General features: G+C 35.1%; 2 protein-coding genes across 2 annotated transcripts; one reads left to right on the top strand and one right to left on the bottom strand.

Annotated features, from left to right (window-relative positions):
- Positions 1-13543: 13543 nt before the first annotated feature.
- Positions 13544-17723, top strand: LOC123660723. Its single transcript, XM_045595772.1, has 4 exons — positions 13544-13643; positions 14651-14739; positions 16141-16349; positions 17638-17723. The coding sequence occupies exons 1-4, from the start codon at positions 13544-13546 to the stop codon at positions 17639-17641; spliced, it is 402 nt and encodes a 133-aa protein (XP_045451728.1). The 3' UTR covers positions 17642-17723.
- Positions 17724-17961: 238 nt separating this feature from the next.
- On the bottom strand, positions 17962-25286 carry LOC123660201 (serine protease inhibitor swm-1). Its single transcript, XM_045595301.1, has 3 exons — positions 25232-25286; positions 22558-22725; positions 17962-18342 (listed from the first exon to the last, which is right to left on the bottom strand). Exons 1-3 carry the CDS (start codon positions 25284-25286, stop codon positions 18089-18091), a joined length of 477 nt encoding a protein of 158 aa, XP_045451257.1. The 3' UTR covers positions 17962-18088.
- Positions 25287-25817: the final 531 nt, after the last annotated feature.

Raw genomic sequence — 25817 nt, 5'->3', positions numbered from 1 at the left:
GAATTCTAAAGCTGAAACGACTAAAATGTCATAAATAGTCGTCACTATTTACATTTTACATTTGTGCTGTGTGGCTACGGCACTAAAGAATTTAGCCACCCCTTCTCTTCCCGTGGGTGTCGTAAGAGGCGACTAAGGGATAACAAGGCTCCACAACCACCTTGGAACTTAAGACGCCGACCGATGGCGGGATAACCATCCAACTGCTGGCTTTGAAATACACAGGCCGAAGACGGGCAGCAGCGTCTTCGGTGCGACAAAGCCAGTACTGCGGTCACCAACCCGCCTGCCCAGCGTGGTGACTATGGCAAAACACATGAGTTCACGTTATTTTTGGCGTAAACTTGTGGAGGCCTATGTCCAGCAGTGGACTGTATAGGCTGTAATGTATGTATGTATGTAATGTATTTACATTTACAATCGAAACTTGGACCTTGGAGTAGCAGCGAATTTTTTTAAAGAGACAACCCCCCGTCTCCTACACTGGTGACAAGAGGGCTGGTGCATTTTTTGTCCAGAGAATCGGCATAGCGATTCAACGGGAAAATGCTGTCAGCATTCTCGAAACCGTTCCCCGCCAACATGATTTATACCATAACTATCTGTTAATATTTAGTTCTAAAGTTGTTGAGTATACAACACAAAATCAATTTTTACTAATAAACTCTTAGAGCTTCCTCTATAAAGCTGTTTGACTGGAGCTTACTGGATTTCTTACTTTTCATATCCTTATGCTATTGAGCACTTGACAAATTTCTAAAATGTTGTTACTATTTTTCTTCTGCTTGCATTATTGTTCCCAGCCTCTATCAAAATCAAAATATGCGTGCTACAAAGTATACACGTCAGAAGTGAAAGTTCTTTAGCAAATTAATTTTTAAGTCTGACAAAAACGTTGCCGAGGCCTATGTCCAGTAGTGGACTGCGAAAGGCTGATGTGGTTATAAGCTAGCTCTGCCCGTGACTTCGTCCGCATGAAATTTAAAAAAATTATTGTTCAGTTCGCAGATATACAAAATACATAAATTTCTAAAATAAAAATAGCCTAAGTTGCTTCTTATTACATCAGCTATCTGCCAGTGAAAGTCCCTTCAAAATCCGTCCAGCCGTTTCAGAGGTTAGCGGGAACAAACAGATAGACAGACAGACAGGCAGACAGATAAAAATTGTAAAAAATGTTATTTTGGTATGTGTACCGTGTATATATCCATACATATGCATTTAGTAAAAAGCGGTTATTTTAATATTACAAACAGACACTCCAATTTTATTTATTTGTATAGATTAATTTTGAGTTAAATATATTTGTTTTTTCTTCTTCCGTTACATGTAAATAGATTTTGTTAGTTAAGTGGTTAGACTACCCGCGAAGAGGCGCCCCGAGTAATGAAAGCCACAGCAAGGAAATTAATGTCGGAAAGGGGCGAATTTTCCTCATTTTACATCCTATGTTGTGTTTTCATTCATTTTTATGTTTGAAATTAGTTTATATTTAAAAATTCCATTAGAGTCTAGCTCCTTAGTAAGAAAAATGCACACGACTAATAATTTAGCTTAAATAACCCGTGAACCCCCCACTTTTGGGAACGGGCATCATCTCTAAGTCACAACGCTGCTATACTATAGGTATTTTATTAAATATAAATAGGTGAGCAAACAAGACGCCTGCAGCACCAGAAGCATCGCAAGCGTGTTTCCGACCCTATCCCCAATTCCCCCCAGGTGCTCTGATCACCTTACTCACCAACAAGAACAAAAACACTGCTTAAAAACAGTATTGTTTAGCTGTGATCTTCTGTAAGGTCGAGGTACTTCCCCAGTTATCATTACAGCCTATACAATCCACTGCTGGACATAGTTGTTGCCCATAGTCACCACCCCAGTTAGCCTGCTCTATATTATGAGCAGGAAATTTCCTGCCATACCCTACCTTAGTTAAAAGGTATCCTTTACTATGTATAGCTGTCGCTATCAGGTATTTAATATGCGTCTATGATAAAAACCGCGAGCAAAGTTTTACGTCGCAACTAAAGTAATGATAGCTACCTTGACTTTCGTGCCACTTCAACAGAATGTATAATACCATTGGATAGTCGTTATCATTCAACATCATATTAGCTGACTTGTTTTATTCTGACAAAAAAAAAACGTTTTACATCCCATAACGGCAAATTGAAGTTTCCCAAAAAGTCGATTTATGTATCGGCAGAAATTTTTGCTAGCTGTCGGGTCTACGGGACCTACACGTTGGCTGCAAGAACTTTATGAGAAAATAACTGCTGACGAGATGAAAATAAGCCGTTCGGACAGTTTTGTTTTATAGAAAATTTATGATTATCAATCTAGTAAATCGCTATTTATTATATAAAGAACAGTTCGAAATATATACTATTGACGTTATAACTTTTGGAATGAATTTGTGGTATATGTTCTGAAACAAAAAATGGACGAAGCCATACACTGCCAAAAACAGTTTTGTAAGGCAATAATATCGTATGATCGTACATTTTATAGAAGATACAATAAAAATTATATACATATTTATATATGTACCTATACGAAATATATATGTATACGAATAAATATTTTATTATTTTGACAACGTGTTGACGCAACGGCAACAAATTAAAGAACGGAAGTTTTCTTTTATAAAAAATCAGCGGTAATGGTCCATATTTATCACCGAAACTTTTGGTAAGAACACACAGAACTCCACAGAAACACGTACCTAGACTTTTTAGCAAGCACCTGCATAGTAACTTACAAATCTCACGGCCTTTTTAACAAAGTCGACGTAACCCCCAAAAATGAAAACTGCTTGCATTATGCAACAACTTGAGCAGTACATTTAGTTCACAGCTGTGTTGCCCGAAACAAAATCCAATATTTTTTTGACATCTTTACTGTGCCACAACTTAGTACAATTCATTTAGATTAGTCAAAGTTTCTAAAACTTTAAAGCTGCAATGTTAACATTATTATGGGTCTATTGTTTATGGACTCGCGATATTTATGGCATATGTATAGTTATTATTCGACTACGACTTAGCAAAAGAAATGTTATCTACTTCAGTAATATACATGTATATGTACTGATTGAGTATGAAGATATGCTGTACCAAATTTATCAAATGAATTGTCTTATTTTAATAATAATAATAATAATAATTTTATTTGCATTAAACATGACATACATTATACAAATTTACAAATTGAATTCTATCAAATCGATTTTTTTTTCTTTATGAAAATATCATTATCATCGATTGATCATTTATCAAATTTATTTATTTATCTGCCGAAACAATTTAATACGAAATTATACAAAAAAAAAAAAAAAAACTAAAATAAATAATCAAAATATTATTCCCTAGCTCCTGCGCGCGACTTCGTCCGAGTGGAACAGAGGCGCGCGCAATACTTGATCATTATTTTGCTGCGATAAGGATTAATATCATGTTTATAATAACATCTTCGCAAATAATGCATTATTTTAGAACAAACTTGGTTAGCATAAAATAGGTTATAGTGAGCCAATCTTAAAAGATAGATATATACTGTCGCGGACTTTTTTTAGAACTGTTAAAGAGGATCAATTCTGTACGTATACATACATGATTTTTGCGAAACTTTAACTGTTTTTACAGCGCACGCAGCGGAAGCTCTCAGAAGAAAAAAAGAAGCCCCGATTTTGAAACATTCTTCACTGGTGCTCCGTTCCTTTTGGTCTTATCATGATGAAATATAGCCTATAACCTTCTTCGATAAATGGGCTATCTAATAGTTTAAGAATTTTTCAAATCGGACCAGTAGTTTCTGAGATTAGCGCGTTCAAACAAACAAACAAACTATTCAGCTTTATAATTAGTATAGATTTATTTAGGCTTTTCATAAACGTGTACTATGGACTAAATAAATAAAAAGTGAACTTTAACCTGTATATTTTTTATTATTATTAACGTAATAACTTTAGACGAAGTTCGCTGTTGCTTTGAAATATATTTGTCAAAGTATGCAAATTCCGTTATAATAACTATATCAGAAATTGTTTAAGAAGTATCTTAAATTTCTTCTTACCATCGAAACTGTTCGCAGCTCCATATTTCACCGCCTGTTATTGATCGTTTTGTCGTTGCGAAATGAGCAAAGGCAATATTTTAACAAAGTGGTTATGTTATGAAAACTTTTTTTTTATAAAAAAGTTATTACAGCAACCATGGTCACGGGAGGACCATCCTTCATACCAATGTAAAATATCCGAAATGTCGGGCACGTAAAAAAACTTAATAAACCGCGATAAAATCCTTTTCATTGTAATACATGCACGAAAAAGCATGACTCATTGTCCCGTTACGCGCATTGTACGCTTGCGCCGCATCTCTCTTCCACTCGAGTGGCCTATGCGTCCGAGGAGATGTTTTGTTATGACGTTGTCACGTTAAACTATCGTCCGTGAACCAACTTGACATTGGCGAATCTGTGCTCATTTGGCACTATTGAAAGCCATTACAACCTGAAGAAGAAGAAGAACTTTACAGACAACCAATTTTTTAAGAAGAACTTTAAATAACTGTTCACATAACAAAGTATATAAACACAGTATCTGCCATATTATAACTATGCGTTAATGTGTGAGCAACCTAACGTCGTATCATACCCTCGGGAACAGTTCCGAGCTCGAGAAACTCATAATGTCAGATAAAACGAAGACTAGTTCCTTAATTACAACATTGAAAGTTAAGTTTTTAAGCATCTTTTAAATTACGCGTATATAAGTAATGTACTTTTGAGTTTTATTTCTTTATTAAGATGTCCTTTGGGATTTTGCCCGTATTGAGTATACCTACTTTCATTTATACTAACATATTTTACTTTAGGCCGGCAATGTGGTCATAGCTGCTCTACTGTTGCACATGTATTGGATCACTATAGTCATATAGCACCAGATAGTACTGTCAGATGTTGCCCTTATCCCTTATTGAATTACCATTATTAAGGTTTTTGTAATTTCTAATATTTCTGTGACATTGCACACTTTGAAAATTAATATTGTATGAATTAAGGAACTCGGATAATTTCTTACACGGTCTCGCTTTTCTATGGACCGGCGTAAACCAATCAGAATCGGGTGCAGCGGAGTCTTATTGTTAGTATTTTTCGGAGTGGGTGGACGAGGGCATTCGATTACCAGAGCAAGAAGCCAACACACGTCTTCTTGGTAATTATATTAATTATTATATGAATAAAATAAAATCAATCTATAACCAAGGTGCTTAATTTCGTAAAATAAGCATACGTTATCTATACAAATAAATGAAATTGTCTCGCACTACGTTTCACTTTATTTTAACAGCATCTATATTTTATACCAACCCGCCTGCCCAGCGTGGCGACTATGGGCAAAACAGATGAGTTCACGCCATTTTTTGGCGTGAATTTGTGGAGGCCTATGTCCAGTAGTGGACTGCGATAGACTGAAATAATGATGATGTATATTTATAACGATATTTATAACGATAAACGAAGCTAGTCAAACAAAACAACAACGCCACACACACACACACACGCCCACAACACAAACATGTGTTGACCATTCCGGTCAACCCTCGTCCTTTGACACTGAAATAAAATTTATCGCCGTTGCAGTAGGAAGTATAGAAGAACTAAAATGTAACCCGTTCTTTTTACTTCTTTTACATCAAGTTCTCTACACTTTGACATCCCATTTCAAGCTTTGCGAGCGAATTTAAAAGCAATTCGAAACTGAGAGAAACGTACTTGTGTTAGAGCGCTCACTTCAATGGTCTCCTTTACTGGTTTTAACTAGATCGTTCTGAAAAATTTTGTATAAACTTCGATTTACCTGTATCTATTTGTATCTGGTATTATAAGGTTTTAAAAATAAGATCTTATATATAAAATTCTCGTCACACTATGTTAGTTACCATACTCCTCCGAAACGGCTGGACCGATTTTTATGAAATTTTGTGTGGATATCGGATAGGTCTGATAATCGGCCAACGTCTATTTCCCATACCCCTAAGTTATTAGGGGGGGGAGGATTAAAGAGGTTAATAACATATATGGTAAAACAACGTTTGCGGGGTAAGCTAGTATATATATTATATTTTATATGCTTCTTGCACTTTTTAGTATTTCTAAGAGTGTTTTCTTTTCATTAAAATAGATAACAAAAAGGTATTACGGTCTGACCAATATCAAGCATATACCGTATACTATGGACGCCTGCAACACCAGAGGCATTCCAACCGCGTTGCCGACCCTAACTCATTACCCTCCCATAGAGATCTCGCTACCTTACGTACCACAAGAAAACTTACTTGAAAGCATGATATGAGTTACATAATTAATATGAGTTACATAATATTGCTATTTTTTTATTTTTATTTTTTTGCTTAAATACTCAATCCTGCTACATTTTCTTTCAGCTAACCTTACCTTTGAACATACAACAAAAACTTATCTAGCCTGTGTTATTTATCTCCTAAGTTCGAATATATTACAATTTATACTTTATAATTGTATTATTTCATAAAACTTATATTTTTTTTATGTTATTTATAACAAGATTCTTACAAAACATGAATCACATTGAATTTAATAAATATTTTAATAAAACCATTTATTGTTTTTTTTTTTTTTATATACAAAAATGAAAAAAGCAATGAAAGTAATATTAATTACTTCCTCCGGCGTTCTCAATGTTATTATAACTTAATTAATTGTAATCAACAGTCGATATCCCTCCGAGATTGTGGTTTATTTACGAAATAACTGTAACTCAATATAACGAACATCGTAACAGTGGAGTAATCTTATTTATTGGGATAATTATTATATATCTAGTTTTTTTCTGCGACTTCGTTCGCGTGCTTTTTATTACATAATTGTATTTGCTTGCAAACGAAAAAAACCAACTTCAATTACATCGACAAGTAATACAACGTAAGTAGACGAAAAAAATTAACAAACCCATCACTACGGTTTTCAAAGGTTCACCTCGATTTCTCAGGAATTCCATCATCAGATTCTAGTTTTCTTACCATAGTACCACCCTTGGCATATCTCCTTTCCAACAAAAAAAAAGAATTATCAAAATCGGTTAATAAACAACCAAGTCATCCCCGAGCTTACATAAAAGAATAAAAATATCTTCCTTTTTTGAAGTCGGTTAAAAATGGAGCTGTGCATTTTTTTTTAAATAAAAAGTATCCTAAACCTATTTTTTTTCAAATATCAAGACTCATTCAGAATTTAAGATAACTATTTCTGTGTAAATCCTACCATCAATATATATTTGGATTACTGCATCTCTAATACTTATTTTATTATCTTTCATATTATTATATTGGTCTCATATAGAGTTGTCTCTATGGGTAATAACTTAACCAGACTCCTTGGAGTCCTTGGTTGTCAACAGCACTTGTGATGCTTTTGGAATTGCAAATGCCAAACAACCTGTCATAGGGTGAACCGCATACGTGTTTGTCATTGCCACCCTAGTAATCTATACTCTATACAAATAAATAAAATTGGAGTGTCTGTTTGTAATATTAAAATAACCGCTTTTTACTAAATTAATATGTATTTTTACACAGTGCATATACCAAAATAACATTTTTTTAAATTTTTGTCTCTCTGTCTGTTTGTTCCGGCTAATCTCTGAAACGGCTGGACCGATTTTGACGGGACTATCACTAGCAGATAGCTGATGTAATAAGGAGTAACTTAGGCTACATTTATTCTAGTTTTATTTTTTTTGTATAACTGCTAACTAAACAATAACTATTTTGCTAAATTCCACGCGGACAAAGTCTCGGGCACTACTACTAATTTAGGGTCTAAATTATCTAAAACTAGCTAGTATTAGATAATTTAGAACTTGAGAAGTTCGAGAACGCATTGGAAACTGTTACGTTAGCATGTAAAGTCCAATTTGGATGGGTAATAACGTTACGGCGCTGTTATTGTCATTTTTTTTATTATTATTTCTTTGCACGTGTTTACATTCTCTGTGTTGATTATTATTTTGTTCTGATTACAATTTTTCAAGCGATGAGAAGCATATTTTGACAAACAGAATCTAGTTTTAAATGATTCCTCATTGTATTCTTCGTAATACGACACGATAATACGATAATTACGACGCATTTGAAATACTTTAGGTCGCCTTGTTTTGGTCTCTATATTTTCTAGATTTTCAGGAAGGCCTAAAGTCTTGATAGTTGTCAATTAATAAATTGAAATTGAATACTGACTGCTGTTTATCTCTTACCAAAAACTTTCAATTAATAACGTAATGTTGCAACTGTTGTTAAGTCACAGCAGAATCTGTTGATGTCCAAATATGGCATTAATGGACGGTTAAACAATGCTATAGAGCTCGGTTATAGTAATCGGCTGTTTAAGGGCTGTAAACACCGGTTAACGTATGGTGAACATTAAAAACGATTTAATCAGTTGTTGAACTGATAAAGAGCCCTTTTAAAAGTCGGTAAACTCCGCCCTTACTCGTACCATTACAACAGAGTCGTTGCCAAACTAAACTTGACAGGAATGTAACACAATAATGTCGATTTTCGACGTTTTAGTTCCTGGCAAGTTCCGATAAATAATACTGTGTCAATAGAGGAAGTAGTCTTGTTTTTTTGTTAAAGTAAAGACAATTACAACAAAATAGTCATATCATTATGTGCTATATAACCAAAAAAAGAAAAACAATTAATCGGAAAAATAAGAAAGTTACTGCAGTTCCTTTGGACAAAATAAAAATTGTTTTGTTCAAATATTTTAAATTCATAATTCTGTTAACAACTTCAAGTGCTAAAACAGCATAATATAAAAAACTAGCTGACCCCGCAAACGTTGTTTTGCCATATATGTTATGAACCCCCCTTAATCACCTCATAACTTAGCTGTATGAAAAATAGATGTTGGCCGATTCTCCCTCTACCAATCTACCCGATATGCACACGAAATTTCATAAAAATCAGTCCAGCCGTTTCGGAGGAGTATTGTAACTAACATTGTGACACGAAAGTTTTATATATAAGATTTTTAAACTGAATTTATTGTTCAATCACAATAAAATATAGTCTATGTCACTCCTGAATAATGTAGCTTTCTGTAAGTGAAATAATTGTCGTGATCGAATCAGTATTTTCAAAGATTACCCCCTACAAAGTTACCTCAAGTTTACCTCATTATAATATTAGTATATACTAGAAGACCCGTGCCCACTTCGTTGGGCGTTAATTATTATTATATTAACCAAATGACATACTTTAAAGAACAAATTTTATAGCATTTTTGAATATCATATCAAAAATTGACCGTCCCAGCGGGGATCGAACCTGCTGACTGACCTAAATTTTATAGCACTTAAATAAATATTATGTTACTCCAACACCATCTATCAAAAACCAAGAAAACGTCGTCGATAGACTAAAATAAGACTAAATTAATAACGTCGATAGACTAATAAATTGTTTTCTAAAAGCGATAGATGGCGCTAGTTTATTTACCATTTTGATATTATATTTTAATCTTTTTCTTATTTGCTGAATTTTTTGTTCAATTACAATAAAATATAGCCACTCCTGAATAGTGTAGCTTTCTGTTAGTGAAAGAATTTTCATGATCGGATCAGTATTTGCGAAGATTACCCCCTACATACAAACAAAGTTATAAACTTTACCTCTTTATAATATTATTAGTATAGATAAAGCTAAATTAATTATTGTTAAAACTATTTTTTAAAAAAACAAATTGTATAGCTAACATTCCCTTATAATTCGCGTTATAAATGTTTAGAATTAAATGAACCATATTCGAATGATCTTAAATGAAGGTTCGTACAAAAGAAATGTTCGGTATATGTTTCTGCTTGTTGATAGATGGAGCTGATCGTCGAGCTGTAAATACTGAATCGCGGTGGTGAGATTTTTGGTTTTGTATGTAAAGTAAACTATGTTAATTTCGTAGATATCGGCCGGTGTCTTCAGTACCCGGCCCCTCTCACCGGTGACGCTGTAAAGGCCAGTAGGGTCAACAGCAACAGTCATTTCGAAAAAAAAAAAATCGTAGATACATGTCGTAGTTCAAACGAGTAACGTTTAAAGATTACTCGATTAGACTACCCCATGATTATAAAACTATAACAACTTTTACAAAAATTTCAACTCGTTTAAGACATCCGCCGTCACGTCCGAGCACTCTCAGCCTTAGCCCTAAATTCTTAACAGAATTTTTTAAATAAAACGAATTTGCGGATCATGCGTAATTGTTATAAAATTCTTAATCTTAAAAAACCTGTGGAATATTTTTATTTAAAATACATATTTTCAAATAAACTTCGATATTCTTGGACTTCAAAATATTTAAAACAAACGGGTATAATAGTTGTAATTAAACGCAAATATATTTACTGATGTGCTGTGTGGCTACGGCACTAAAGAATTTAGCCACCCCCTCTCTTCCCGTGGGTGTCGTAAGAGGCGACTAGGGATAACAAGGTTCCACAACCACCTTGGAACTTAAGAAGCCGACCGATGGCGGGATAACCATCCAACTGCTGGCTTTGAAATACACAGGCCAAAGACGGGCAGCAGCGTCTTCGGTGCGACAAAGCCAGTACTGCGGTCACCAACCCGCCTGCCCAGCGTGGTGACTACGGGCAAAACACATGAGTTCACGTTATTTTTGGCGTAAACTTGTGGAGGCCTATGTCCAGCAGTGGACTGTATAGGCTGTAATGATGATATTTACTGACGACGCGTTGGCGCAACGGTCACAGCACTGGTTTGTGGCAGTTGTACTGGCGGTTGCGAGTTCAATCCCCGCACATGGCAAACATTTATATTGGCCATACAGAGAAGTATGAAATTTCGTGCACGTATAGTTTATATAGAGAAGGAGTGCAGAATGCTAATTTTTTTTTTAATTATGCATAAAAATAAATTAAATCAATTAAAAAAAACATTACACACACTACCATGTATTTGACAAACACGCATATGCGTTTAGTACTGAAAAGTATAAATGAAGAATAGACTTTATCTGATGTAGGGCAATGAAAGGAAAGGAGGAAATGTCCTGCTCAAAATCTGGAGCCCTTAACCTTACCCTAAAACCTTACAGAAGGACACAGTTAAATAATACTGCTTTCAACCAGTGTTGTTTCCCTGTGGTGAGTAAGGTGATCACAACTCCTGAAGGAGTTTAGGGTAGGGTCGGCAACGCATTGCGGTGCTTGTATTGTTGCAGGCATCTATACACTACGGTAATCGGTTACCATCAGGTGAACCGTACGCATGTTTGTCGACCTAACTGTATAAAAAAAGAGAACCAAGCTACTAATATTACAAATATTTCAGTTGGATTAGCTGTCTGTGCGGTTTCTTTTGTTCCTATTTTTTTTCATCTCGTGACACTTCGCTAGCATTAATTAACATTTTTTTGCTATTACTCAGTTCCATTGTTGCACTCTGTGCAGACGCCATTTAGTAATAGAATTTAATAAGAGACCTTTTAATGAAAGCCATATATTCTTCAACGCGAATTTTATTAAACAGGATTAGCCTCTAGATATGTTCGCGTGGGTGTTGCCTTATTTAAGAAAAGAAGTAATAAAAAACATATGAAACGTAGGCTATTTGGCAAATAAAGCTGAAATCTAGTACATACCACTGTCCATCCCTAATCTTGTGAATCCTCCTTTCTCTACCTAACCCGTGACTTTCAAGTTTTTATTGGCAATACTTACTGAAAATCAGAACAGAGATAAATGTCTGTAAAAGTATTTTAACCATCTTATTGATTGTCATTTAAAGATTCTTCTAAATCACTCTTGCAACAGGTCCACAAGTCCAACTTAGAAGTTGAACCCAATTATCCAGTCCAAATTGGAAATTAGTTTTTGAAGTGAAACTTGTGAACCGTTGTGATTTGAAATTCGATAAAACGAACATGCGTCAAGATAAGAATCATCATTACATCATTACAGCCTATACAGTCCACTGCTGGACATAGGCCTCCACAAGTTTACGCCAAAAATAACTTCAAAAATAACGTTTTGCCCATAGTCACCACGTTGGGCAGATAAGAAAGAAACACATAAATGTATAGGAGAGAATAAGACAGAATATATTACTGTTCAAATGGAACTGACGACCTTTTTCACGATACCGTGATTATTGTCGACGAAACATATCGCAAACGCCTACCTTCCTAAGACTTTGTAGAAGTTTCACTTCTGCCGTGTGTGAATTGCACACACACACACTATTTTTTTATATACAACTGGGTAGGCAAACAAGTGGACGGCTTACCTGATGTTAAGTGATTGTCGTAGCCTATAGACGCCTGTAACACCAGAAGCATCCCAAGTGTGTTGTCAACCCTACCACCAAACCCCCAGCTCTGGTCACCTTATTCACCACATGAACACAACACTGCTTGAAAGAAGTATTATTTAGCTGTGATCTTCTGTAAGGTCGAGGTACTTCCCCAATCGGGCTGCTCCAGATTTTGAGCAAGACATTTCCTGGTATGCCCTACCTCATTACGCAATCATCGCACTCAATTTTAGACAGCAATTTATAATTGGTTATATATGTACAACATGGTGTAGACATAATTTATTGACAGTTGATAAAACAATTGTATTATTTCAATAATGCTGTACCATCACCAATATGACTTGTTAAGGCAGATGATATGATTTCGTAACTCTTATCTTTGCAAGTGATATTGTTAGGTGAACTCATCAATATTATCACTTATCTTATCTGTGAATCGGGTGCAATTCTCTAATCAATATAAATGTTTGCCGCACATTTTTCACAGGACAGCAAATAGTCTTGATGCTTGATTTTTTATGTTATGTTATGGTGGCAAAAAAGCGTATGGTCTTTCTGAATCTATGGACGTCTGCAATATCAGGAGAATTCAGTGACGCAGCGAGCTTAACTCGCGCCTATGGCACAATACCTTTTGGTAACTTCACCTTGACTAGAAATAATTAAAGCAAATAAATATACTTTAACAGCGGCTTCGGTGCGATAAAGCTCTGCGGTCACCAACCCGCCTGCCCAGCGTGGTGACTGTGGGCAAAACACATGAGTTCGCGCCATTTTTGGTGCGAGCTTAGCGAGGCCTAAGTCCAGCAGTGGACTGTGATAGGCTGAAGTGAAGTATACTTTTCATTTGTAAAATGGCGGTTCAAAGGTATTTTTGAAGGCACTTGAATAAATTAAATTTTTATTTTTATTTGCATTTATGAATTATATTACAGATTATATATGTATAATAGTATAATACAATAATTTGATAATGTCTTTAAAATTAAGTACAGATATATAGATAGATGTGAAAAACATAACTCTTATTTTGAGCTACGTCGGTTATAAAATAAGATTATGATTACATATCCAAAGAATTCAGGTAATCTCAACATATCAGCGAGAGATAAATTTATATGTCAATGCTAGTATTGCCTTTGTCTTCGAGTTACACAGTCAAGATGTACAAAGTCGGTCTGATTTGTTTATTTCTTGCTCTCATCGGATGTTTAAGCCAAGATTTTATAACGAGGAGGTTCAAAGTGGGCATTGAATATGAAAGTAAGTATTTTTCGTTTATTATTTAACATCTTATTCTCATCCATGCATCCATCCATTTGCCCTTATAAGTCCACTGCTGGACGTAGGCCTCCCCGAATGCTCGCCACTCCATTCGTTCTTGTGCCCTTTGAATCCAGTGGCTTCCCGTTTTCTTTAGGTTGTCAGTCCATCTGGTGGGAGGGCGGCCTATGCTTCTTTTCCCGAGACGCAGTCGCCATTCGAGAACCTTTCTTCCCCATCGATTGTCGGTTGTTCTAACAATATGGCCTGCCCATTGCCACTTCAGCTTGTAGATTTTGAGAGCTATGTCAGTGACCTTCGTTCGTCTACGAACTTCATTGTTTCAGAATCTGTCACGTAGCGAAATACCAAGCATAGCTCTCTCCATCTCTCGCTGAGTAACCTTGAGAGCCTATGGTGAACGTCTTATTACTAAAACAAATAGTCAACACTATTTATTGGAAGGAACACATTAAGCCGCTCTGGTTCAATTTTTGCTGATGCAATTTTTATTGTTGTTTTAAAGTGTCCAGCTTACTCTTCTGAACTGAAAGAGTAATATGACCAGAACAACGAGGAAAAGGTCGTAGATAAATGGTTGCACGTCAGATCAGATCTTACCCGTACGTAACTGGCTACATCGTGCTATTTTATCAATTGGCTTGAATTTAATATATATGAAATATATATGAATATATATGAAAAATTTCAAGGATCAATCAATTTATAATCTATGTTTTAATAATAGTAATTGTATTACAATATGTGTGGTTTCTTAGTTATTATTTCTGAGTATATTCGAACTAGTTAATCTTCTTACCTAATTGTCACCAATTGAAAAAAAGTTGTTTAATGATAAGTTATTCCTATGTTGACAAAACTTGTAACTCAAATTGTAATATTTTATTTTAAATTTCTGCAGTTGTAACTCGATGATATTATTTATGTCCTTCAAAATTTATTTATTGAGGTTTAATAAACTTTAAAATATCATAAATTTGTTTCAGATTCTTTACCAATGAGTGGCAGATCAGACAGATATCGTCACAAGAACAACTACGATCCGTTCTTCGTATCAGTCACTGCTACTGCTAAAGTACGTATACTATCGACAGACTAACATATTGTATACAACAAGCGAAAGGCGTTACCGAATATTCTTACTACATACTTTGGGGGTGTGACGAACGAGGTGTGAAGTCCCTCAGCCCCCATAGAAAAGGGAGGATCCTCCAACCAGACGGATGTACGAGAGTTGTGTCTGGTGGACTACTGGCCCAACGGTTGTTGTCTGGTTCTTATATATATACTCAATCACTCTGATAACTTTATATATGTCGCTACAATACCATTTATAAGCTAATTCGTGCCGCCATATTGAAGTAAAACTTCCTTACGCCACGCTCGACTTGGGGAGTGAGCCGATGATCGTGACGAGAGCGTTGCGAATGGAAGTTGAGAGGGAGATATAAGTTAGATGGAGCTAAAAACGTTTTACCTCAATCGTGTGGTTTAAAGCACACTCCTTTTTTCCCAATTCTGATTCGTTTTTGACTCGCTGTACTGCCGTTTTTTATCAAGTGAAACTTTTTTTGACGCATGTCGGTAATTTTTTTATGGATGAAAAGCAATAATAATAATATAAGCGTCACGAAGACGTGTAACTTTTTTGTCGAACAACAGAGCCACCCAACGAGTGCTATAGAAACTACATTGTTGTTACATTAATATCGATAGTATTACATTGCAAACTAACTAGATGGCGCTGGAAAGGAAATCCAAAGCTTTAGATTTGTATTAATATAAACGAGACTTATAAATTAGTTTGCCAAAGAAGTTTCACTTCTGACATGTGTACTTTGTACGCACGCACTTTTTTTTATACTCCTTTGTAGAAAAACTTATGCTAACGAGTGATATATATGATCATCACAGATACAATCATGATCACGAACTAAAAAAAAGGTATTATCCATACTGGTGCAATCGTTTAGAAGTTATCCACGTACATACGTTTCCGCGATTTATTTTTATTTATGTACATAATATATGTTATATGATAAGACTAGCGACACGCCCCGGCTTCGCACGGGTTCAATGATGATACTAAATATAAAATATAAAATAAATATTTGCAAAGTAAGCACAAAAAATGTGTTTATTTACGACATCACATTAGAAACATCTAAAACTATCAGTGTTCCTCTACTATATTATGCATGTAGTATACATGTAATCCTTTTTCTTGAATCACTCTATTTACTAAAGAAAACCGCATCAAAATCCGTTGCAAAATAGTTTTAAAGATCTAAGCATAAAGACAGCGGGAAGCGACGTTGTTTTATACTATGTAATGATAATAATATCGTATGATTATAATCTTTCGAAAGCTAAAAAAACTTTCATCATTTGAACTTTTCAATACACACTTTTAACCATTTTTTTTTTTTTTTTTTTTGAATAATGCAGTAACAATACATTACTCGTCTTTTTTCAGAAAAACTACGTAATTTCCTACATAGAAGTGAAGGCGTCTGTGGATGCGACGGGTGACGTCGAATTCAACCTCATAAGCGGGCAAACGGGATCTCGTCAGATTGTCTTCCAGTTGGTGTCCAATCAGAGCGACTTCCTCTCCTACTCCTACCTGGTCTACGGCATCAAGGAGGATGAGTACAAAAAGGTTCAAGAATCTTTAAACGTTAGGTATATTTGCCAGACTATGGTTTTAAGATAATCGTGCCCAATGTTTTACCCCAAAAAGTTTTTATTTTAAATAAAACTGCTCTGTGCTGTGTGGCTACGGCACTAAAGAATTTAGCCACCCCCTCTCTTCCCGTGGGTGTCGTAAGAGGCGACTAAGGGATAACAAGGTTCCACAACCACCTTGGAACTTAAGAAGCCGACCGATGGCGGGATAACCATCCACCTGCTGGCTTTGAAATACACAGGCCGAAGACGGGCAGCAGCGTCTTCGGTGCGACAAAGCCAGTACTGCGGTCACCAACCCGCCTGCCCAGCGTGGTGACTATGGGCAAAACACATGAGTTCACGTTATTTTTGGCGTTAACTTGTGGAGGCCTATGTCCAGCAGTGGACTGTATAGGCTGTAATGAAAACTTCTCTACGCACTTTTGACTTGGGGAGTAAGCTGGTGAATGCGTGACGAGAGCGTTAGGAAAAGTGTGATCGGCCGAGACAAACGGAGCAAGAGAAAGGTTCAATCACACATTTTCTTACGTTTCGTATATGTAAGACACAGTGCAGGTCTATTGTGCAGAAGTTTTACTTTAGTTGTGTGGTCAAAAAAAATCTCGTTTTTTTTATTTTAGGATTGAATTGCCTTTGTAGCTCGGTATGCAATTATCAGTATATTAAATTTATTGCAAACACTTCAATGAGTTTCGACTGAAAGACGACCAAAATAATACACCCAAGTCAAAGACTTTTTCACATTTTAGAATTAAAATTACTTTTTTTTAATTTTAGGGTGAAATAGTAACAGACATACATAATAATTAAAAATATATATATATAGCATTAATAATGTTAAACTACGTAGGTATTACTCGCTGACCCGTCGAAATTTGTATGCCATTTTTTTTCTTTATGTAATTTTGAATTCAATCCTTATTATTATATTATTTATTCTTACATATATACAGAAGACATTATGACATTAATGTTGTTATACAAAGCTGCGTATTTATTTACTTAACAGAAAGATGAATTTTATCATAGGTGCCTATTTAAAAATCACAAAACTACTGAATAACGCCATCTATTTGATAACCGTAGAAACAGTCTTCGTAGAACTAGTCCTTTGAAACAAACCCAACATTGCGTGATTCTTATTGCTTACGTAGTTCATGTTATCAACACTAGGTGTCACTAGTTTACAAATTTTATATTACCTCTAGACATCTAGAAAATAATTTACAATTTTACATGAATTTTATTTACTATTCTTAACGAATTATTCTTTTTGTTTCAGTTAGCAAATATCATCACAATACCTCTGAGAACAGAGGATGACATACAGTACACATAACACAAAAATTTTATTAATTAATTTTAATTGGGTATTTTCGTAAAAAAATAAATAAATAAATGATTTAATGTTTATTTGTTTTTGTTTTACAATTTGTGTTAAGTTATGGTCCGTTTAATAAATAAATTATAATATTTTGCTTTGTTTTTGTTATTTTGTTTAACTTAACTAAATCTTTCTTACAATCTATATTTTTCAAATTTATAGTTTTTATTTAACTAGTTTTTATAAAAATCCAATGCAGTTTAACTCATAGTAATATTTAAAATAAATAGGAAGTAAGTAATTTAATTTATATAACTTAAGCCTACATAGTCTAAATATACTTAACTGTTACTATGAAAACTTCTTCATCATCAACGTCAAATAATAAAGGTTCCAAGTCTGTGTCAAACTAAGCTACAGTCAAATGTAGTATCTTATTTATCGTATTCAGGTACTTCTCAAAAATACCAGGAGCTGTTCCATTAACGGAACACTTATCGACGCTGACGCAATCTCCTTCAGGACTCCTCAAGAGCCCCGTTGCACAGATACAACCAGATGCACAGACCTTTGTGCAAATCGGCTCCGGGTCTGTGCAACTAGGTTCACAGGACGCGTTGCAGATGTCGAAGACCTCATTATTGTTGAAGCAGAAACTTGTGTCTGTAATTATAAATAAATGTTAGGGAACATCCATAAATGACGTGAGATTATTTTGAGTGTTCATTCTTCCCGCAAAAATAAATCTCGTGGCTCTATAATCATTTAGTTTTCACTTTGAATTTTATTTCATTTAAATCAATTAGCTATAGTATACTTGAACAGTTTATTATTACCCGTCAATCTCTATGATATTCAGCGTAAATCTCACGTAAAGGGAGGGGGTCCAAGCAAATCTCACCTGGGGGCGGGGAACTAAACTGGTCGAAAAAATAGCTCACGTAATTAATTGATGTTCCCTTATGGAATAATATTAAATTTAAGGAATTTTGACTCTGTTTCGCTATTTAATTCTATACCAAGCTTAAAACACTAAAGTTATTTAACTTCAAGTTGTTTTGCTTTATGTTCTGTAAGTAAATTTCCCTTTTTTAGTTGAGTAATCATTTATTAACCGTCTGTAGGAAGTAGGAATTTTTTATTTTTTATTTAAAAAGGAGGTTCTCAATTCATTTGTTTTTTTTTTTTAATGTGTGTTACCTCAGAACCTTTGACTAGGTGGACCGATTTCGATGATTTTTTATTTATTTGAAAGGTGGTGCGTGTTATGTGGTCCATTTAAAATTGATTGAGATCTAACAAGTACTTTTCGAGTTAGATACGAGTATATCTAATAATGCGTATTTACTTCACTATTTTTTCGTCGACCTACGTTGTATTATATACCGTTACCGTACCGTACTTTTGTAGTACCTGTAGTTGAGTATACCGATTTTAATAATTATTTTGATCGAGTACTAATGATAACTTTTTGAGTAATTTTTGCTAACGCATATTTACTTAACTATTTTTTCGTCTACTTACGTTGTAGTACCTACTTGTCGGTGTAATTGAACTCGGTTTTCTTTTTGTTTGCGAGCAAACACATTTATGTCAAGAGCAATCTGTTGCTTTGACCACTACACCAATTACCAACCCATCTAACCTTCAATAGTTAAATATAATTTGATGATTACCCTTCACTAATATTTGTCTTTGAACTTACCAGCGGGGCATTTATCTGTTGTCACACACTTGTTACTGATCACATCTCTATAGAACCCTTCCTTGCAAAAGCAGCCCATACTACAGGTCAGTCCGCAGACTTCTGGCTCAGGAACAGCGCAAGTAGCTGGGCAAGCTGTGCCACATGGCAGGAACTCCTCGTTTTCACCGCAAGTGGGGGTTGCTACTAAAAATATAATATAATTAATTCGTTTTTTGTAAGGACGAGAGCTTGTATTTGATCAAGGACTTGGACTTGACATGAATGAATAATATCCATCGCTATCCGGTAGATTTTTTAGTTCATAAATAAACCGTCTCTGTATCTATGTAACTAGATACACATATATGAGATACATACATATTGTAAGGCGCTATCCACTGCCGACGTACCAGGTATAAATAAAAACATGCTGATAGACAGGGTTATCGAACATTTTTTTTTTTTGTTATATGTACCACTATGGTAGCTAACAAGCGTACTGTTTTCCTAAAGTTAAGCAGTTACCACCGCTGTTGAAAGAACTTGGGGAGCATGAAAAACGCATTGCTTTCTTAAGTCAGCACACAGACAATAAAATTTACTACCTCAGTATCTAATACTATTTTAAACGAGCAATTCTTATATATATATATACTACAATGTCGTTAGAATACGAAGGTGTCGTCGTTAGAAAACCACCACACCACATGATTTTTTATTTAAATATCATCATTACAGCCTAAACAGTCCACTGCTGGACATAGGCCTCCACAAGTTTATGCCAAAAATAACGTGAACTCATGTGTTTTGCCCATAGTCACCACGCTGGGCAGGCGGGTTGGTGACCGCAGTACTGGCTTTGTCGCACCGAAGACGCTGCTGCCCGTCTTCGGCCTGTGTATTTCAAAGCCCGCAGTTGGATGGTTATCCCGCCATCGGTCGGCTTCTTAAGTTCCAAGGTGGTTGTGGAACCTTGTTATCCCTTAGTCGCCTCTTACGACACCCACGGGAAGAGAGGGGGTGGCTAAAATCTTTAGTGCCGTAGCCACACAGCACTTTATTTAAATAACCAGTTCATATTTTTAAAATCGAAAAATATTATTCATATTTTATCAATATGTAATTCGTATTTAAATATGATTTCCAAAAACCACGATTTACTAAGAATACCGAGCTAAGCTCGGTCACCCAGGTACTTAATAATTAAAAACCTATATATATTTGAAAATAATAAAATAGGAAACAAATAATACAGCTCAAAACAACATTGTATTTGTATTTTACTTAGAGTAAAAAAAAAGTCTGCCGACCATAAATCATTATCTCAATAAAAAAACTGACCAATTTGTTGCGGTTGATAAAAACATCGCGTCTGATCGTGAGTTAGCAAAAACTAAAACGCGAAAGAGGTCACACAAAAAGTTTCCAGAACTTACGAATTGCGTAACTAAGTTAACTAAAACCAGGAAGCGATAAGAAAAACGTAACAAGGCAAGTTATAAACGTGTACGGAATTAAAGTCGCGTTACTTTGTAAAATAGTCAATAATTTTATTTCTGTTTTTAACCGACTTCAAATAAGGAGGATTTACTCATTTCGACCGTATATATATATATATATATATATATATATATATATATATTATTTTTTTAATGTGTGTTCGGCGATAACTTCGTCGTTTATGAACCGATTTTGATAATTCATTTTTTGTTAGAAAGGAGATACCCCAAGTGTAGTACCATGATAAAGAAACCAGGATTTGATGATGGAGTCCCAAAGAAATCGAGAAAAACCCTCGAAAATCGTAGTGACACTAGTGCGTTAGTTAATTTTTTTCGGCTACTTACATGGCATTACTTGTCGATGTAATTGAAGTCAGTTTTTTTCGTTTGCCAGCAAACACAATTATTTATACCTCTACGATGGCAACATACTAATCATCAGCTCGATGGTAAGAAGATACCGTAGCCTATGGACACTTGCAACACCAGAATAATCGCAAACGCGTTGCCGACTCTACCCTTGACCTTCCAGAAGAGATCTGGCTATCTTACTCCACACAGCAAACACAACATTTCTTTAGGGCCGTATTATTTTTGCGATCTTCTGTAAGGTTGAGGTCCTTCCCCAGTGGAACCATTTCCAGTAATCCTAACTCAGTTAAACGAGAATGAGACGGGATCAAATCCGAAATCGTACAAGTATACTGCAATGTTTATTTCAAAGTTTGTATCGTGTCGATGTTCGCATATCTAGGAAAATATTGTAAAATCTAAACTACTAAGCCAGTTCCTGACTATTATTACAAATCCTTATCTACTATAGACGTCCTTTGACTAGTTGCAGGAACTTCTCAGACAAAGAGGTTTACTGAATCGAAACAGTAATTTAAGAGAAGCAGTAGCTTCTTGTTCTCTAATTGTACATACCTATGTCGCTTAGAAATGGTATGTATCCTCCATATAAATACTTATTAATCTACTAGCTTTTACCCGTGGCTTCGCTCGCATTGAATTTTTTTTTAACAAAAAGTACCTTATGTTGCTTCTAATGCGCCTCGAAGAATATGAGTACAAAGATTCATGGACATCGATTAAGTAGTTTTCGCATTTATAATATTATATCTATAATATAAAAATGAGTCGCTGAATGTGTTGCTAAGCGCAAAACTCGAGAACGGTTAGACCGATTTCGCTAATTCTTTTTTTAAAATATTCCTTGAAGTACGAGGATGGTTCTTTCGGAGAGAAAAATTCTAAAAAAAAAATAATAAAATTAAAGAATCGTCTGTTAGGCGATACGAAGTTCGCCGGGTCAGCTAGTTAATTATATAAATTTATTACCGAAATGTACCTACTATCGGTCACAAACCCGCCTGCCCAGCGTGGTGACTATGGGCAAAATACATAAGTTCACGCCATTTTTGGCACGCACTTGTGGAGGCCTATGTCCAGCAGTGGACTGTATCAGGCTGAAGTCATGATGATGATGATGATGTACCTACATACGCGCATAACTTTCGAACGACTGCATCGAAATGGCGAACTTATTTGTTATGTTCGTTATTGTCAGAACAAAGAATGTATTCAAAAAAAATTAAAAATATATTGTCAAATTTAAAAAATGTTGCAATAAAAAAATCACCAGGTTAGTCAGTTTAATATAAATAGGTATAAATGTTTTCAACTTACCACACTCATCAATATTGACGCAAGTACCATTCTCGTTTCTCAAGTAGCCAGTCAGACAGAAGCAGCCTTCGACGCAGTCATCGCTGCAATCCGCTGGAATTGGGCTGGTGCAATTTGCAGGACATGCAGACCCACATAGCAGATATTCTTCGTTTGGTGGACATTTACCTACGAAAAGAAATTTACTTGAAATAATATCGAATGGAAATACTTTAGACGTTACGGTTAAATAATTATTTAAGATTTAATAAAAACATTTCTGTATTTTTTTTTTATTTTATATTGATGTATTGATAGTTAAAAATATATAGTTAGAACACACATTTTCCTGACAGACATTTTAGGACAATCTTAAAAATTTACATACAACAAATAATGCTAAAATATTGGTAACAAAATCAAAAGTCTCCTTCATGACCATGTCGCTTGAAATAATTCCAAAACAGCTGAATTCAAACTAAGCGACAAAAATGGTCCGAGTCAATATATCTTGTTTAGAAATTATAATTTATTTTTTCAAGATACAATTACCATTTCAAAACCAACCAGCATTTAAAATCCATTCTCGCTTTAGCCTGTAATATTCCACTACTGGGCATAGGCCTCTTTCCCCATGTAGGAGAAGGATCAGAGCTGAATCCACCACGTTGCTCAAATACGGGTTGGCGGATATATCTATTCCCTACTATGAGTAACGATCGCTATCAGGTATACATGATAACAACAGGGACCGACAGCTTAACGTGCTCTCCGAGGCACGGCAAGAGGACCCACGAGGACTAACAACTAGACCGGAAATAAATGTTTGTACAAACAATATCCACTCCGAGCGGGAATCGAACCCACGACCATCGGTGTTTAGGCGCTGCCAACACGACACACGTACCATTACACCAGAGCAGTCGTCAAATGTCCAATATCGAATTATAAATATCAATACCGAATCTAATCATCATTTGAATTTTCAAATCTAATTTCACGGTTAAATTTTAATTAGATGTTATAATAACTTCCTATCGGACACGTTTGAATTGAACTGTTGTTTAAAATGTACGTGAAAATTATAAGTTTTGTTTGTCTATTGATATTTGTTGTAGAGAGTAATTGTTTGATGCTAAGTAAGTCAATTGGAAACATAGTACTTATTAGTATTATTGTCAACGTTGTTGATTTGTATTATATCTGGTACAGCAACTGTCAGCTTGTGAATTATTACAAAATAACTTGGTACAGATTATCATCATCATCATCATCATTACAGCCTATACAGTCCACTGCTGGACATAGGCCTCCACAAGTTTACGCCAAAAATAACGTGAACTCATGTGTTTTGCCCATAGTCACCACGCTAGGCAGGCGGGTTGGTGATCGCAGTACTGGCTTTGTCGCACCGAAGACGCTGCTGTCCGTCTTCGGCCTTTGTATTTCAAAGTCAGCAGTTGGATGGTTATCCCGCCATCGGTCGGCTCCTTAAGTTCCAAGGTGGTTGTGGAACCTTGTTATCCCTTAGTCGCCTCTTACGACACCCACGGGAAGAGAGGGGGTGGCTAAATTCTTTAGTGCCGTAGCCACACGGCACAGATTATATTAAATTGAAGTATTGTAACTACATTATGTTGAAATAGTGTAAGGTTTGACAAGAATAAAAAAACGGAATCCAATCTGTTTTTGTTCACCACAACTCAATTAGGTTATTTATCAATTTTGAAATTTACATTGGATGGTATATATTGCAAACAGAGGACAACCATTATTAATATATTATGAAAGACATGAAAAATTCGACCGTTGCACCAAATATTGTGGTGTTAAGGAAAAAGAGAGAAATAAATTTATTCCAACATTTCACAATGGCCAATTAATAAGAAATCAACTCGTGCGATTTGTTAGAATATTGTATTTAATTTAATGTTCAATATATTAATGACTTAACACCTTTTTGGCACGAGACATTTTAATATGAAACCTATGAATTAAACCAATTGGTGTAAAAATCTCATAATTTGAAATTTTGACTTATCTCCTTTTTCCTTGACACCACAGAATTATTAGTTGTTTAATCGACTTCAAAAAAGGATGAGGTTACTCAATTCGACCGTGTATATATATATACGATAATACATAAAAAAAATATTTTTTTTAATGTATGTTTGGGGATATCGATCGTCTTCGGTGCGACAAAGCCAGTACTGCGGTCACCAACCCGCCTGCCCAGCGTGGTGACTATGGGCAATACACATGAGTTCACGTTATTTTTGGCGTAAACTTGTGGAGGCCTATGTCCAGCAGTGGACTGTATAGGCTGTAATTATTGGGGATAACTTCGTCGTTTATGAACCGGTTTTGATAATTCTTTTTTGTTAGAAAAAAGATATCCCTAGTTTGGTACCATGATCTGATGATGGGATCCCAGAGAAATCGACAGAAGCTCTCAAAAATCCGCATAACTTTTTACTGGGTGTGCCGATTTTAATGATTTTTTATTTAATCGAAAGCCGATGTTTATCATGTGGTCACATTTAAATTTCTTCGAGATCTGATTACAACTTTTGGATTAATCTTTGATAATGCGTATTTACTTGATTATTTTTTCGTCTACCTACGTTGTATTACTTGTCGATACAATTGAAGTCGGTTTTTCTTCGTTTGCCTGCAAACACGATTATTTTGATTAAATTGTTATAAAACAGATTGACGAGTAAAAGAGGAGATATGTGTAGGAAATACATAAACTTAAATTAAATTAAGTATTCGTTGTGAAGACAGACTTTACCCGTTTTCTGAAATCCTCAATCGTACTTACAAGAAACATGCTGAAAAATCACCTATCCAAAACCAAATCCAGGATTGAATAAAACTTTACATCCTAGTTAAAAAAAATATTTTTCAGCGCGACCTTTTCGTGGTTAAAAGTCACGTAGTAAAGGACCGTAAAACAAAAATGCTTTTAACTGAACTACAGAACGGAAAGAATTAAGAATGATAATATTATTTCATCCTTTTTTTAAGGGACGTCCAAAATGGGGAGGAGGTTCTCAATTCGACTGTATTTTTTTTTAAGTATGTTTCTTCAGAACTTTTGACTGGGTGGAGCGATTTCGACAAATTTTCTTTTAATCGAAAGGTGGTGTGTGTCATTTGGTCCCATTTAAATTTATTTGAGATCTAACAACTACTTTTCGAGTTATATCTAATAATGCGTTTTTACTGGACGCTTTTTTCGTCGACCGACGTTGTATTATACCGTATAACTTTCTTAA

This window comes from Melitaea cinxia, chromosome 15 (assembly GCF_905220565.1).
Source record: "Melitaea cinxia chromosome 15, ilMelCinx1.1, whole genome shotgun sequence".
Taxonomy (NCBI): domain Eukaryota; kingdom Metazoa; phylum Arthropoda; class Insecta; order Lepidoptera; family Nymphalidae; genus Melitaea; species Melitaea cinxia.
Note: the sequence above shows the minus strand (reverse complement) of the source record. Positions and strands in the feature narration are given on the sequence as shown.

Bases quoted from the DNA above. Each gene is read 5' to 3' on its own strand.
- LOC123660723 (XM_045595772.1), top strand. From the start codon at position 13,544: ATGTACAAAGTCGGTCTGATTTGTTTATTTCTTGCTCTCATCGGATGT. The intron at 13,644-14,650 runs GTAAGTATTTTT...AATTTGTTTCAG, and splicing joins AGTGGGCATTGAATATGAAA to ATTCTTTACCAATGAGTGGC. The intron at 14,740-16,140 runs GTACGTATACTA...GTCTTTTTTCAG, and splicing joins CAGTCACTGCTACTGCTAAA to AAAAACTACGTAATTTCCTA.
- LOC123660201 (XM_045595301.1), bottom strand. From the start codon at position 25,286: ATGTATTTCCTACACATATCTCCTCTTTTACTCGTCAATCTGTTTTAT. The intron at 22,726-25,231 runs TAATCAAAATAA...TTCTTTTCGTAG, and splicing joins CAATCTGTTTTATAACAATT to GTAAATGTCCACCAAACGAA. The intron at 18,343-22,557 runs GTAAGTTGAAAA...TTATAATTACAG, and splicing joins CGTCAATATTGATGAGTGTG to ACACAAGTTTCTGCTTCAAC.